At 34.6% G+C, this 14,492-nt stretch overlaps 2 protein-coding genes across 4 annotated transcripts; both read right to left on the bottom strand.

Moving 5' to 3' along the window:
* Positions 1-2,875: 2,875 nt before the first annotated feature.
* Positions 2,876-10,207, bottom strand: LOC129451827 (uncharacterized). Its single transcript, XM_073859465.1, has 3 exons — positions 10,144-10,207; positions 8,544-8,712; positions 2,876-4,914 (listed from the first exon to the last, which is right to left on the bottom strand). The coding sequence occupies exons 2-3, from the start codon at positions 8,692-8,694 to the stop codon at positions 3,305-3,307; spliced, it is 1,761 nt and encodes a 586-aa protein (XP_073715566.1). The 5' UTR covers positions 8,695-8,712; positions 10,144-10,207; the 3' UTR covers positions 2,876-3,304.
* Positions 10,208-10,771: 564 nt separating this feature from the next.
* On the bottom strand, positions 10,772-14,446 carry LOC129451834 (uncharacterized). 3 transcript variants are annotated; one of them, XM_073859472.1, is made up of 3 exons: positions 13,025-13,998; positions 12,725-12,903; positions 10,772-12,609 (listed from the first exon to the last, which is right to left on the bottom strand). In XM_073859472.1, the coding sequence occupies exon 3, from the start codon at positions 12,602-12,604 to the stop codon at positions 11,060-11,062; it is 1,545 nt and encodes a 514-aa protein (XP_073715573.1). In that variant the 5' UTR covers positions 12,605-12,609; positions 12,725-12,903; positions 13,025-13,998; the 3' UTR covers positions 10,772-11,059. The 3 variants fall into 3 exon arrangements, with proteins under 3 accessions (XP_073715573.1, XP_055071283.2, XP_055071275.2); XM_055215308.2 differs by lacking the exons at positions 12,725-12,903; positions 13,025-13,998 and adding an exon at positions 14,206-14,446; XM_055215300.2 differs by lacking the exons at positions 12,725-12,903; positions 13,025-13,998 and adding an exon at positions 14,024-14,446 and having other exon boundaries at positions 10,773-12,609.
* Between the last annotated feature and the right edge of the window lie 46 nt (positions 14,447-14,492).

Raw genomic sequence — 14,492 nt, 5'->3', positions numbered from 1 at the left:
AAACAAGCAAATAAATAAATAATAAATCTGCCAACAATTAATTCAAGAAAAAATGTCTTACCCCATTGGCATTTGCATGCTTTAAGCACAAATTCAGTTCAATTTATTATGTTTGTCTTAAAGCTAGATTTTTTTTGTTAGGGGATTTTGCTTATATTTAGATATTAAAAACAGACAAAAATACTATTAAGTAAGCAGCAACCAAGTAGGCTAAGCTATGTTTACATTAATGCGTTTATGCTTTAAAATGCGTTACCTTTGCTATTTTACGCCTTTCATTTACACTACATCACCGTTTTTGACCCTCATAAATGGATTCGTTCGCAAACGCTGCAGACCCTGTTTTAGTTTGAGAACTCAGACGTTGCTCTAAGTGTAAATGAACGTAGACGGAGTCTTATGTAAACGAACAGCTGATATTAACGTGACAGCGCATCATTTTCAAAGTAAAAATTATTTTATTGATGTAAATGTTGGTTTGCAATGGAGGTTTTGGCAAAAATAGTAAACATCTACCAACCAGCTATTATAAACGCTATATCGGATTGTTTTAACATGTATCCTTATAGATAATGTCTGTTTTATATTAATGTTTGAGTATTGTTGGGTTTAATGTGTTTATGTTTTGTTTAAATTTAGTTAGCTTACGAAAGATAGATTGTAATTTTATACGCCATATAGGCGTTGCAAAGGCCAATATAAAGGGAGAATTGTAATGGGTCAGACATTATTTTCCAGTTTAATGTAAGTTTTGTTTGCTACTTTAAAATGAATTTCGTTTCAGATAATTTGTCTCTTAATTTTAATCGATGTTTTGTTGATAAGTTTGTTGAATATAAATTAATAAAAACAATAAACTCAACGTCATTAATATAATGCTTGTTTAGGCGCTTGGCTTTTAGCTATTTGTGTGTTGCTAGCGGAGGACGTGCACGGACCTCGCACACTTTTAAAAATGAATGCATTAAGCATTTCTGGTAGGCTAAAGCAATACTTCACTTCTTACTATATTTTGATTGAAGTTTGCATTTGCTAAAATTTATTTTTGCTTCAAGTTCGCTACTGTTTAGAATGCTTTCTTTTTAAATCATAAAGACCTTTCTGTTTAGTTATAAAATCAAAATTAACCTATTAATCATATTAATATGTTGCAGGGGGAGCTAGAACAGTATAAGTGTTTATGTTTTGTTTAAATTTAGTTAGCTTACGAAAGATAGACTGTAATTTTAAACGCAATATAGGCGTTGTAAAGGCCAATATGAAGGGAGAATTGTAATGGGTCAGACATTATTTTCCAGTTTAATGTAAGTTTTGTTTGCTACTTTAAAATGAATTTCGTTTCAGATAATTTGTCTCTTAATTTTAATCGATGTTTTGTTGATAAGTTTTGTGAATATAAATTAATAAAAACAATAAAGTCAACGTCATTAATATGATGCTCGTTTAGGCGCTTGCGCTTTTAGCTATTTGTGTGTTGCTAGCGGAGGACGTGCACGGACCTCGCACACTTTTAAAAATTAATGCAATAAGCATTTCTGGTAGGCTAAAGCAATACTTCACCTCTTACTATGTTTGATTAAAGTTTGCATTTGCTGACATTTATTTTTTGCTTCAAGTTCGCTACTGTTTAGTACTGTTCACTTGAATGATTTCTTTTTAAATCATAAAGACCTTTCTGTTTAGTTATAAAATAAAAATTAACCTATTAATCATATTAATATGTTGTAGGGGGGACGTAGAAGAGTATAAGACTTTCCCAAACACATTTTTATAGGTTCAAAAATAGTGTCTGTTATAGTTGCCAGCAAAGGACCCATGTATGACTTTTTGTCAATATCGCACACCCCTAGGCTGCGTAAACGTGCAAAGGTAAGCTATTATTAGAGTAATAAGTTATTTTACACTTATATGCGCATGCCCAGTTACGTGATTGGTCATGTTTCATGCGTTTATGGTGGTGTATAGTGTGGATGAAGATTCTTTTAAAAATGCCAGTATAAACGAGGATCGTTTTCATTTTAAAATGCCGTTTTAAAACGCAAATGCTCTAATGTAAACATGGCCGTTTTTTCACGTTGTGTCCCCATTTTTTTTTATTTATAGATAACAACAAATGAGATTTTACTGATATTTTGACCATTGAAATAGGAAATGTCCCCGGTTTTCATTAAAAAAAATCTGGTCACTTTACTTTACAGTTGTGCTTTCTATTTGTGTGCATACAAATGTGGGTATTACAAATCGCATGTCTTGTCATTTGTAACATTTGTAACGGTAATTCCCATGCCTAACAAGCTATGATCCTGCTAAATTTTACTAAAAACAGCAATTATCCATCTGCTACGTTAAACAACTGTATGGAAAGTAGAGCATGTATATTTCTTAAAATCCATATTATGCTCATTAACAGATCTAAAAAACACACATAACGTTACCTGAATGACCTGAGAAGTGAAGTAAATGTCTTTGTTTATTGGCTTAGCTCTAGTGAAACAACTCTCTTTAGTACTTTACAACAAAATATTACAATACTATACATTTATTTAACATTTGTATTCAAGTTAAGTTACTGAACCATCTTTCTTTACAAAAACCATTTGAAAAAGGTTTTGTATTGTTTTATTTACCTTACACAAACGCCTCAATCTTCCCTCAACCGACAACGGAGCTGCAGCGGCGCTCTTATGACGTCACAGCACGACAGGCTCCAGGATGCAAAATAAAAGTCCCTTTATTAAATCTACGTTCTATATTTGTGAAATGCAAGTAAATTATTGAACTATAATCTTCTAAACTAGAGAAAATATAGAAATCATGAATGTCAAAATAAATATATTCAAGGTTAAATATCCCACATTTGTCAAATGATTATAGACTCTATAACAGTGCTTTTAATTATGATTAAAACTTTCAGAACAAAAAATAAATAAATTACACTTTGTGAAAACTAAATCACAAAAAGATAAAATACATCTTAAAATATTGCAAAACATCAAATCTTTATTTTCATTGTTTTTAAGATGCACTTTAAAAGAAACACAACTAATGCAGACTGATTTACAAATCTTTGTTCACTTTTTGCAGACAGCGCTTTTCTTTGTGAGTCTGCAGGCTGTGATCGTTGCCACCCACAGTCCGCTTGACTCAGCGCTGTGTTTTTTGCGCTTGAACATTTATATATTTATTTAATTTTTTAACTTAGGGTGCCAATAGCGCGAGGGCCCCTGAGCCAGTGCCCATAATGCCCAATGAATAATACCAGACTCAATAAAACTTTGCACAATGTGAACACCTTTAGGGGCTTTTAGGGGTTTTCTCCAGTATGGTCAGACAGCAGATGCTTTTTGAGACTTTGCGCCTGTGTGTAACTCTTACCACACAGATGGCACGAGAAAGGCTTCTCACCTGTATGAATTCGGATGTGAGTCTTAAGATTATCTTTTTGTCTAAAGCTCTTATTACACAGATGGCATGAGAAAGGCTTCTCACCAGTATGAATTCGTATGTGATGCAGAAGATTTCCACGCTGTGTAAAACTCTTGTCACACTGCGGGCACCTGAAAGGTTTCTCTCCAGTGTGAAGGCGTATGTGTCTCTCTAAAAGTGATTTTTTTGTGACACTCTTCCCACAATGAGGACAGGTGTAAAGCCCATCACCACTGTGAATCCGCATGTGATTATAAAGGGTTGCTCTGTGTGTAAAACTCTTTTCACATTGAGGGCAAGAGAAAGACTTGGAGTCAGTGTGACTTATTTTATGTTCTTTCAGGGATGTTTCACGTGTGTGAGTCTTTATGTGAAAATCCAGACTACTTTTTCGTGAAAAACTCTTATCACACTCAGGGCATGTGAAGGGTCTTTCTCCAGTGTGAGTCTGTAAGTGAACTTTAAGAGCATTTTTTCGTGAAAAACCCTTATCACACTGAGGGCAGATGAAGGGCTTCTCACCAGTGTGACTCACTAAATGATCCTTAAGGTCCCCAGTATTTCTGTAGGTCTTTTCACACTGAGGGCAGCTGTAAGGTCTTTCCCCAGTGTGAGTCTTTAAGTGAACCTTAAGAGCACTTTTTATTAAAAAACCCTTATCACATTGTGGGCATGTAAATGGTCTTTCTCCAGTGTGAGCCTTTAAGTGAACATAAAGACTACTACTTCGTAAAAAACCCTTATGACACTGAGGGCAGGTGAAGGTCTTCTGACCAGTGTGACTCACTAAATGTTCCTTAAGGTTCCCTTTTTGCCTGAAAGTCTTTTCGCAATGAGGACAGGCGTGTGGCCTTTCAGCAGAGTGAGTCTTCATGTGAATATTAAGATTTTTTTGTCGGTTAAAACACTTACCACACTGAGGGCATGTGACAGGCTTTCCTCCAGTGTGAGCCTTTATGTGGGCATTAAGATTTTTTTTTCGTTCGAAACACTTATCGCACTGAGGGCATGCAAAGGTCCTCTCACCAGTGTGACTTAATAAATGTTTCTCAAGGTTCCTTTTTTGTCTGTAGATCTTTCTACATTTTGGGCAAGTGAAGGGACCCTCATCTGAGTGAATTATTAAATGTTTGTTAAGATCCCCTTTAGATTGGTAAGTCTTTTCACACTGAGGGCACGCAAAGGTCCTCTCACCAGTGTGATTTACTAAATGATCCTCAGGGTGGCTTTTACTTGTGCAAGTCTTTTCACACTGAGGAAAGGTGTTTTGCATTTCTAATGTGTTAGTCTTTATGTCAACATTTGAATGTCCTTTCTGTGAAAAAGTCTCACCATAAAGATGGCATGCAAAAATTTGGGCTTCTGCTCTTCCCTGAGATGAATCCTCATCAGTCTGTAAGCGATTTTCTTGACTTGTAAAATTTTGGTGCTGATTTTCATCCTTCATTTCATTTTGTTCTTGACCTTCCTCTTTCATTTCCATTAGACCTATAATGAAGAACTTAAGATGAAATTAAATCAACAAAAAATAAACCTGAATTTTCATCAAAAAATGCAAAAAAGATGATTGTGATGGCTGGTCTATTAACAGCAAAATATGTCATTGTACAGCTTTAGTGACGTCTTAACCAGGGTCAAAAACACTTCGGAAACTGTATGCTTTGTATCAGTCATCAAAATTAAGCTCCATTCACACAGCAATTTGATCCCAGAAAGTTTCTGTAAAATTGGCAGATAGCATTCTGTGTGAACAGAAAAACATCCCATAAATGTCCTGGGATCGCTCCCAAAAAGTTCTGGAAAGTAAACTTCAGACACTGGAGAAAAAACAACCAAGTGTAGGATTTTAAATATGTCACACATCTTTACAGGATCTTTCAGCATGTGCATGAATTAGGAGTGGGACAAAATATCGACATGGTTGCGTATTTATCTTGCAAGACTTAATGGCAACACAGCAGAGCGGTGGCTGACAGAAACGTTCGTTTTTCTGAACTGAGACTCGTTTAATTTTCACAACTTTCAGTTGCTTAGGAGTTATAAAAACAGCATTTAAACATGAGACATTAAAATTAAGGTATATTTTCACAGAATCTTGTTTGACAATAACAGGACGGTTTTTTAAGGTGCCAAGTACTGAAAACGTTTTACCTATGCTGATGTGCCTTTTTCGTGATTTCCTTCGAAAGTACTCTCCCACAACATCATCCAAATTCAGTTTACACATTTGAATTTTATGGCCATTTAAAACAGTAAACTGAGACGTCTGAGTACTATAACGTTTTTAACAAGTAACTGAACAACATGTTTTACTCGCTCCAACAGTGATGTAATGCATTACATTTATTTGTTATAAATGTATGTTATTTATTATTAAAAACTGTTTATTTTACACCATTCAGCACCATATTATGTAAATGATATCAAATTATATGAAAAATTTACACACAGTAAATTTGCATGAGGCCCCCTGCTGGTCCAGTGCCCTGGGTTAATCCGCACCCCTGTACAAATATTTTTTTTTAAAAATGTACCAAGTACAGTACTCCAGTAAATTTACTTTGCTATTGTCCTGACCCTAACTTCGTTACAAGTTGTCTTTACAGTTGTGTTTTCTATTTGTGGGCATAAAAATTTTGATAAAACAAATTGCATGGCTTTTCCTGACAAAATGAAACAACTACATTTGTAATTGTATTTCTCCTGTCTAACAAGTTATAACCCTGATCAATTTTACTAGCAACAGCAATTATCAATCTGCTATGTTAATAACTGAATGGAAAATAGGAGCATAATTTATGTAAAGTTCATTAACAATCTAAAAAAACATACAGACCTGAAGTGAAGTAAATTTCTTTGTTTATTGCCGTATAAATGTTTGCTTAAGTGTAACAACTAAAGAATTACAATACTGTAATATTAATTTGTATTTAAGTTTCTGGAGCACGTTTCTTTAAAAAATTATTTAAAAAATATTTTGTATCGTTTTATTTACCTCACACAAACTCCTCAATCTTCTCTCAAACGACAGGCCAGCTGTAGCGAGCGCAACCATTATGACGTCACTGACTCACTGCACGACAGGCTCCAAGAGGCAAAATTAAAGTCCCTTTATTTAATCTATGTTCAAAATTCGTTATGCGCAAACTATTGAACTATCATCTTCTACGCCAAAGAAAATATACAAATCATGAATGCATGGGTTAAAATAAATATATTCAAGGTTAAATATCCCACACTTGTCAAACGATTACATTATAGACTCTGCCAATGAATAACCGTGCATCTTAATTACGATAAAGTTTACATAACAAAATAAATAAATTGCACTTTATGAAAACAATATCACAAAAAAATATAAAGTACATCTCAAAATATTGCAAAACATCAAATCTTTATTTTCATTGTTTGTTTGATGCCCTTTAAAAAAATGTGACAACTAATGCAGACTGATTTATTAACAAATAACTCATAAGAGCCAGGGTACACACATATAGATAAAACTAACAAAAGGAATATCTTAATCTATTTAACTCATTCGGGCAAACTGTATGTTAAGCAATCAAATTTCAGCAAATTAAACAATATAGAATGTAGCGTTACAGACTCAATATAACTCTTTTCACAATGTGAACACTTTTAGGGGTTTTCTACAGAATGGTCAGACAGCAGATGCTTTTTGAGACTTCGTGCCTTTGTGTAACGCTTATCACACAGATGGCACAAGAAAGGCTTCTCACCTGTATGAAATCGTATGTGACACTTTAGATTTTCTTTTTGTATAAAGCTCTTATTACACAGGTGGCATGAGAAAGGCTTCTCACCGGTATGAATTCGTATGTGATGCTTAAGAGGTCCTTGTTGTGTAAAACTTTTGTCACACTGCGGGCACCTGAAAGGTTTCTCTCCAGTGTGAATGCGTATGTGATTCTCTAAATGATTTTTTGTTGTGAAACTCTTTCCACATTGAGGACAGGCGTAAGTCCCATCACCACTGTGACTCCTCATGTGAATATTAAGGGTTCCCTTTTGTGTAAAACGTTTTCCACACTGAGGGCAAGAGAAAGGCTTGTGGTCACTGTGACTTATTTTATGTTCTTTCAGGGACGTTTCACATGTGTTTGTCTCTTGTCCAGTGTGAGTCTTTAAGTGAACATTAAGACTACTTTTGTGTAAAAAACCTTTTTCACATTGAGGGCATGTGAAAGGTCTTTCTCCAGTGTGAGTCTTTAAGTGAACATTAAGTTTACTTTTTCGTTGAAAACCCTTATGACACTGAGGGCAGATGAAGGGCCTCTCACCAGTGTGAGTAACTAAATGATCCTTAAGGTGCCCAGTATATCTGTAGGTCTTTTCACAATGAGGACAGGCGTATGGCCTTTCTCCAGTATGAGTCCTTATGTGAAGATTAAAAATTCTTTTTTGGATAAAAGACTTATCACACTGAGGGCATGTGAAAGGTCTTTCTCCAGTGTGAGTCTTTAAGTGAAAATTAAGACTACTTTTTTGTAAAAAACTCTTATGACACTGAGGGCAGGTGAAGGTCTTCTCACCGGTGTGAATCACTAAATGTTCACTAAGGTGCCTTTTTTGTCTGAAAGTCTTTCCACAATGAGAGCAGCTGTATGGCCTTTCAGTAGAGTGAGTCTTCATGTGAACATTAAGATTTCTTTGTCGATTAAAACACTTACCACACTGAGGGCATGTGACAGGCTTTTCTTCAGTGTGACTGTGAGTCTTTAAGTGGACATTAAGATTTCTTTTTCGTTCAAAACACTTATCACATTGAGGGCATGCAAAGGGTCTCTCACCAGTGTGACTTAATAAATGTTTCTCAAGGTGCTTTTTTAGTCTGTAGATCTTTCTACATTTTGGGCAAGCAAATGGCCCCTTCTCTGTGTGAATTATTAAATGTTTCTTAAGATCTCCTTTTAATTTGTAAGTCTTTTCACACTGAGGGCACGCAAAGGTCCTCTCACCAGTGTGATTTACTAAATGATCCTCAGGGTGGCTTTTACTTGTGCAAGTCTTTTCACACTGAGGAAAGGTGTTTTGCATTTCTAATGTGTTAGTCTTTATGTCAACATTTGAATGTCCTTTCTGTGAAAAAGTCTCACCATAAAGATGGCATGCAAAAATTTGGGCTTCTGCTCTTCCCTGAGATGAATCCTCATCAGTCTGTAAGCGATTTTCTTGACTTGTAAAATGTTGGTGCTGATGTTCATCCTTCATTTCATTTTGTTCTTGACCTTCCTCTTTCATTTCCATTAGACCTATAATGAAGAACTTAAGATGAAATTAAATCAACAAAAAATAACCTTAATTTTTATAGAGAAATGCAAAAAAGATGATTGTGATGGCTGGTCTATTAATAGCAAAATATGTAATTTCAACTCCATCAGATGTAGATGTCCTCCTATTTTATAAACATTTAAGTCAAATTCCTCATTATAATATTTTACGGTTCGAATGACTACTTAACCAGGGTCAAAAACACTTCTGAAACTTTATGCTTTGTATCATCAAAATTAAACTCCATTCATACAGCAATTTGATCCCAGAAAGTTTCTGTAAAATTGGCAGAGACCCTTCTGTGTGAACACAAAAAACATAAATGTTCTGGGATCGCTCCCAAAAAGTTCTGAGGAGTAAACTTCAGACACTGGAGAAAAACAACCAAGTGCATGATTTTAAATGCGGGAATTAGGATTGGGACAATATATCGACATGGCTACGTATTTATCTTTCAAAACTTAATAGCCACACAGATTTTCACAACTTTCAGTTGCTCAGGAGTTATAAAAACAGCATTTAAACATGACACATTAAAATTAAGGTATATTCTTCTCACAGAATCTTGTTTGACAATAACAGGACGGTTTTTTAAGGTGCCAAGTACTGAAAATGTTTTACCTAAGCTTGATGTGCCTCTTTCGTGATTTCCTTCGAAAATACTCTCCCACAACATCATCCAAATCCAGTTTACAAATTTAGATTTTATGGCCATTTAAAACAGTAAAGTGAGACGTCTTTAACGAGTGACTGAAAAACATGTTTTTTACTTGCTCTATACAGCATTACATTTATTTGTTATGCATGTTATTTATTTATTAAAAACTCTTTATTTCACAGCATTCAGCACCATATTATGTAAATGATATCAAATTATATGAAAAATTTACACAGTAAATTTGCCTGAGGTCCAGTGCCCTGGGTTAATCCGCCCTTAAAGATACTCAAAAAAGTGTATAAGTACAGTACTCAAGTTACTTTGCTATTGTCCTGACCCTAACTTCGTTGGAAGTTGTCTTTACAGTTGTGTTTTCTATTTGTGGGCATAAAAATGTTGATAAAACAAATTGCATGTCTTTTCCCGACAATTTTCTAATTGAAAAACAACTACATTTGTAATATTATTTTCCATGTCTAACATGCTATGACCCTTATTAATTTTACTATAGCAACAGCAATTATCCATAATTATGTTAAATAACTGTATGGAAAATAGGAGCATAATTCATGTAAAGTTCATTAACAGATCTGAAAAACATACAGACCTGAAGTGAAGAAAATTTCTTTGTTTATTGCCGTAAAATGTTTGCTTTAGTGTAACAACTAAAGTTTCACAATACTGTAATATTAATTTGTATTTAAGTTGCTTGAGCACCTTCCTTTTCAAAAAATTATAAAAAAAATATTTTGTATCGTTTTATTTACCTCACAAAAACGCCTCAATCTTCTCTCAAACGACCGGCGAGCTGTAGCGAGCGCAACTATTATGACGTCACTGCACGACAGGCTCCAAAAGGCAAAATTAAAGTCCCTTTATTCAATCCATGTTCAAAATTCGTTAAATGCGTAAATTATTGAACAATCACTTTCTACGCCAGAGAAAATATACAAATCATAAAAGTATGTGTAAAATAAATATATTCAAGGTTAAATATACCACACTAGTCAAACGATTACATTATAGACTCTGCCAATGAACAACTGTGCATTTTAATTTAGATTAAAGTTTACATAACAAAATAAATCATTTACACTTTATGAAAACTATATCACAAAAATATAGTGAAATAAAGTACATCTCAAAATATTGCAAATCATCAAATCTTTATTTTCATTGTTTGTTGGATGCCTTTTAAAAAAACGTGAAAACTAATGCAGACTGATTTATGAACAAATAACTCATAAGAGCCAGGGTACACACATATTGATAAAATTAACAAACAGAATATCTTAATCTAGTTAACTCTTTCGGGCAAACTGTATGTTGAGCAATCAAATTTCAGCAAATTAAACTATATATATATATATATATACATAGAGAGAGAGAGAGAGAGAGAGAGAGAGAGAGAGAGAGAGAGAGAGAGAGAGAGAGAGAGAGAGAGAAGTAATTAAATTGTGAGGATTATCTTAATATCCCATCATGTGCTTGGACCTGAAGACAGAAGTTGATCTTTGTTCCCTCATTACAGACAGCGCTTTTCTCTGTGAATCTGCAGCTGTGTGATCGTCTGAAACTTCTTCAACATGAATGACAGCGGTGCAGCATCTCTCCAGAATACAGTCACTTGTGTTTTATCAGCGTCACAGACTCAATAAAACTCTTTACACAATGTGAACACTTTTAGGGGTTTTCTACAGAATGGTCAGACAGCAGATGCTTTTTGAGACTTCGTGCCTTTGTGTAACGCTTATCACACAGATGGCACAAGAAAGGCTTCTCACCTGTATGAACTCGTATGTGACGGTTAAGATTTGCTTTTTGGCAAAAGCTCTTATCACATAGATGGCATGAGTAAGGCTTCTCACCTGTATGAATTCGTATGTGATATTTAAGAGCTCCTTGATGTGTAAAACTCTTGTCACACTGAGGGCACCTGAAAGGTTTCTCTCCAGTGTGAATGCGTATGTGAGTCTCTAAATTTGTTTTTGTTGTCGAACTCTTTCCACAATGAGGACAGGTGTAAGGCCTATAACCACTGTGAATCCTCATATGATTATTAAGGGTTCTCTTTTGTGTAAAACGTTTTCCACACTGAGGGCAAGAGAAAGGCTTGTGATCACTGTTACTTATTTTATGTTCTTTCAGGGACGTTTCACATGTGTTTGTCTCTTCTCCAGCGTGAGTCTTTAAATGAACATTAAGACTACTTTTGTGTAAAAAAACTTTTTCACACTGAGGGCATGTGAAAGGTCTTTCTCCAGTGTGAGTCTTAAAGTGAACATTAAGTTTACTTTTTAGTTGAAAACACTTATCACACCGAGGGCAGATGAAGGGCCATTCAACAGTGTGAGTAACTAAATGATCCTTAAGGTGCCTTTTTTGTCTAAAGGTCTTTCCACACTGAGGGCAGCTGTAGGGCCTTTCTCCAGTATGAGTCCTCATGTGAAGATTAAAATGTATTTTGCGTAGAAAAGACTTATCACACTGAGGGCAGGTGAAGGTCTTCTCACCGGTGTGAATCACTAAATGAGACCTAAGGTTCCTTTTATGTTTGAACGTCTTTCCACAATGAGGACAGGCATGTGGCCTTTCAGTAGAGTGAATCTTTACATGATCAGAAAGTCTTTTTTGTAGTTTAAAACACTTACCACACTGAGGGCATATGACAGGGTTTTCTCCAGTATGAGTCTTTAAGTGAACATTAAGATTCCTTTTTCGTTCAAAACTCTTATCACACTGAGGGCATGCAAAGGGTCTCTCACCAGTGTGACTTAATAAATGTTTCTCAAGGTGATTTTTTAGTCTGCAGATCTTTCGACATTTTGGGCAAGCGAAGGGCCCCTTATCTCTGTGAATTATTAAATGTTTCTTAAGATCTCCTTTAAATTTGTAAGTCTTTTCACACTGAGGGCACGCGAAAGTCCTCTCACCAGTGCGATTTAATAAATGATCCTCAGGGTGGCTTTTACTTGTAAAAGTCTTTTCGCATTGAAGATAGGAGCTTTGCATTTCTCCTGTGTGAGTCTTTATGTCAACATTTACATGTCCTTTTTGTGAAAGAGTCTCACCATTAAGATGACATGCTAAAGAGATTTTGGCTTCTGCTCTTTCTTCATGTGAATCCTCATCCGTCTGTGAGCACTTTTCTTGATTTATTATGAAATTGTGGTGCTGATGTTCATCCTCCATCTTATTTTGTTGTTGGCCATTCACTTTCATTGCCATTAGACCTATAATGAACAAATTAACATGAAATTAAATCAACAAAAAATAAACCTTAATATCATCTAAAAATTCAAAACGATTATTGTGTTGGTCTATTAATAATTAAATACGTCATATCACCTCCATCAGATGTAGATGTCTTCCTTTTTTATAATTATTGAAGTCAAACTCCTCATTATAATATTTTACGGCTCTAGTGACTTCTTAGTCTCAGCTGTTTTTCATACACTTTTCTGGAAACCCTGTGAGAATGTCAAAGGAATGGTGCGCTGTAATATGTGGAGTGGATTTATTGCGTTCTGTAGAAAAGGAGGAGTGGTGTTTATTGCGTTATGGGGAAAAAGGGAGAAAAAAATGACAGAATAACACTGCGGATATTGGATTTTGCGTAAAATTAAGAATTTACTTTTAAATACTGACCTGTTTTATTATACTGATTTTGGTAGTAACTCATTTTTTTTCAAAAATGCCGTTTATCACGTTTTGGAACCAAACTCTTCATATTTTTCTATGTTTTCTTTGTTTGTTTGTTTCTTGTATCTTGTTGATGTTCTGTTGAGCACACTGAAGCAAATCTTTAACAACTTGCACCGAGTTGTATGACAATACATTTTTGAATCTTGAATCTTTAACATGGCATTAAAATTAAGGTATATTCTCACAGAATCCCATCTAACCATAACAGCACTTTTTTTTTAAGGTGCCAAGTACTGAAAATGATGGTTTTATGTAAGCTGATATGCATCTTTCGTGATTTCCTTTTTGCTAAAACTCTCCCACAACATCATCAAATCCAGTTTACAAATTCAGATTTTATGGCCATTTTAGACAGTAAACTCTTTTTACGTGTGACTGCACAACATGTTTTTTTACTGGGTCTCAAAAGAGATGGAATGCATTATATTTATTTGTTATAAATGTATGTTATTTATTAATAAAAAAATCTTTATATTTCACAGCATTCAGCACCATATTATGTAAATTATAAAAAAAATGTACAGCCAGTGAATTTGCCCGGGACCCCTAGCTGGTCCAGTGCCCTGAGTTAATCCGCCCTTGGTACAAATATTTTTAAAAGTACTCAAGTAAATTTACTTAGTTACTGTCCACCTGTGTTTAACCAATTGCCCACCTGTGTTTAACCAATTGCAAGTCTTTACAGTTGTGTTATCTATTTGTGGACATAGAAATTTGGATAATATAAATCACGTCTTGTCCGACAATTTCAAAATGGGGAAAGTACATTTGTAACTGTAATTCCCATGTTTTACAAATTATGATCTGGATCAACTTTACTAACAACATCAATTGTCCATCTACTATATGTTAAAGAACTGTATGGAAAAGAGGAGCATGTGTATCTCTTAAACTTCACGTAAAGCTCATTATTAACAGATCTTAAAAAAAAAACATACATACCTGAATGGCTTGAAAAGTGAAGTACATTTCTTTGTTTATTGCCTTGTATCGTGGCTCTAGTGAAACAACTCTCGCTACTTTACAATAAAGTATTTCAATACTCTAATATTAGTTTGTATTTAAGTTGCTGGAGACGATTCTTTAAAAAAACATTTAAAAATGTTTGTATCGTTTTATTTTACCTAACACAAACGCCTCAATCGACCGACGAGCTGCAGCGAGCGCAACTCTTATGACGTCACTGCACGGCAGGATCCAAGAGGCAAAATAAAAGTCCCTTTATTTAATCCATGTTCAAAATTCTACACCAAAGAAAATATACAAATCACGATTGTATGGGTAAAATGAATAAATTCAAAGTTAATTATCCGACATTTGTCTAATGATAACAATATAAACTCCGTCTATATATATATATATATATATATATAATGTGTGTGTGTGTGTGTGTGTGTGTACTTTATTTCAC

The sequence above is a fragment of the Misgurnus anguillicaudatus genome, chromosome 21 (genome assembly GCF_027580225.2).
Source record: "Misgurnus anguillicaudatus chromosome 21, ASM2758022v2, whole genome shotgun sequence".
Classification (NCBI taxonomy): Eukaryota; Metazoa; Chordata; class Actinopteri; order Cypriniformes; family Cobitidae; genus Misgurnus; species Misgurnus anguillicaudatus.
Note: the sequence above shows the minus strand (reverse complement) of the source record. Positions and strands in the feature narration are given on the sequence as shown.

What these genes read in the sequence shown, in the direction of transcription:
- LOC129451827 (XM_073859465.1), bottom strand. Translation starts at nt 8,694, where the DNA reads ATGGAAATGAAAGAGGAAGGTCAAGAACAAAATGAAATGAAGGATGAA. An exon ending in TTTTGCATGCCATCTTTATG is followed by an intron (nt 4,915 to 8,543) that starts GTGAGACTTTTT and finishes TCTTCATTATAG; the next exon opens with GTCTAATGGAAATGAAAGAG.
- LOC129451834 (XM_055215308.2), bottom strand. Translation starts at nt 12,604, where the DNA reads ATGGCAATGAAAGTGAATGGCCAACAACAAAATAAGATGGAGGATGAA.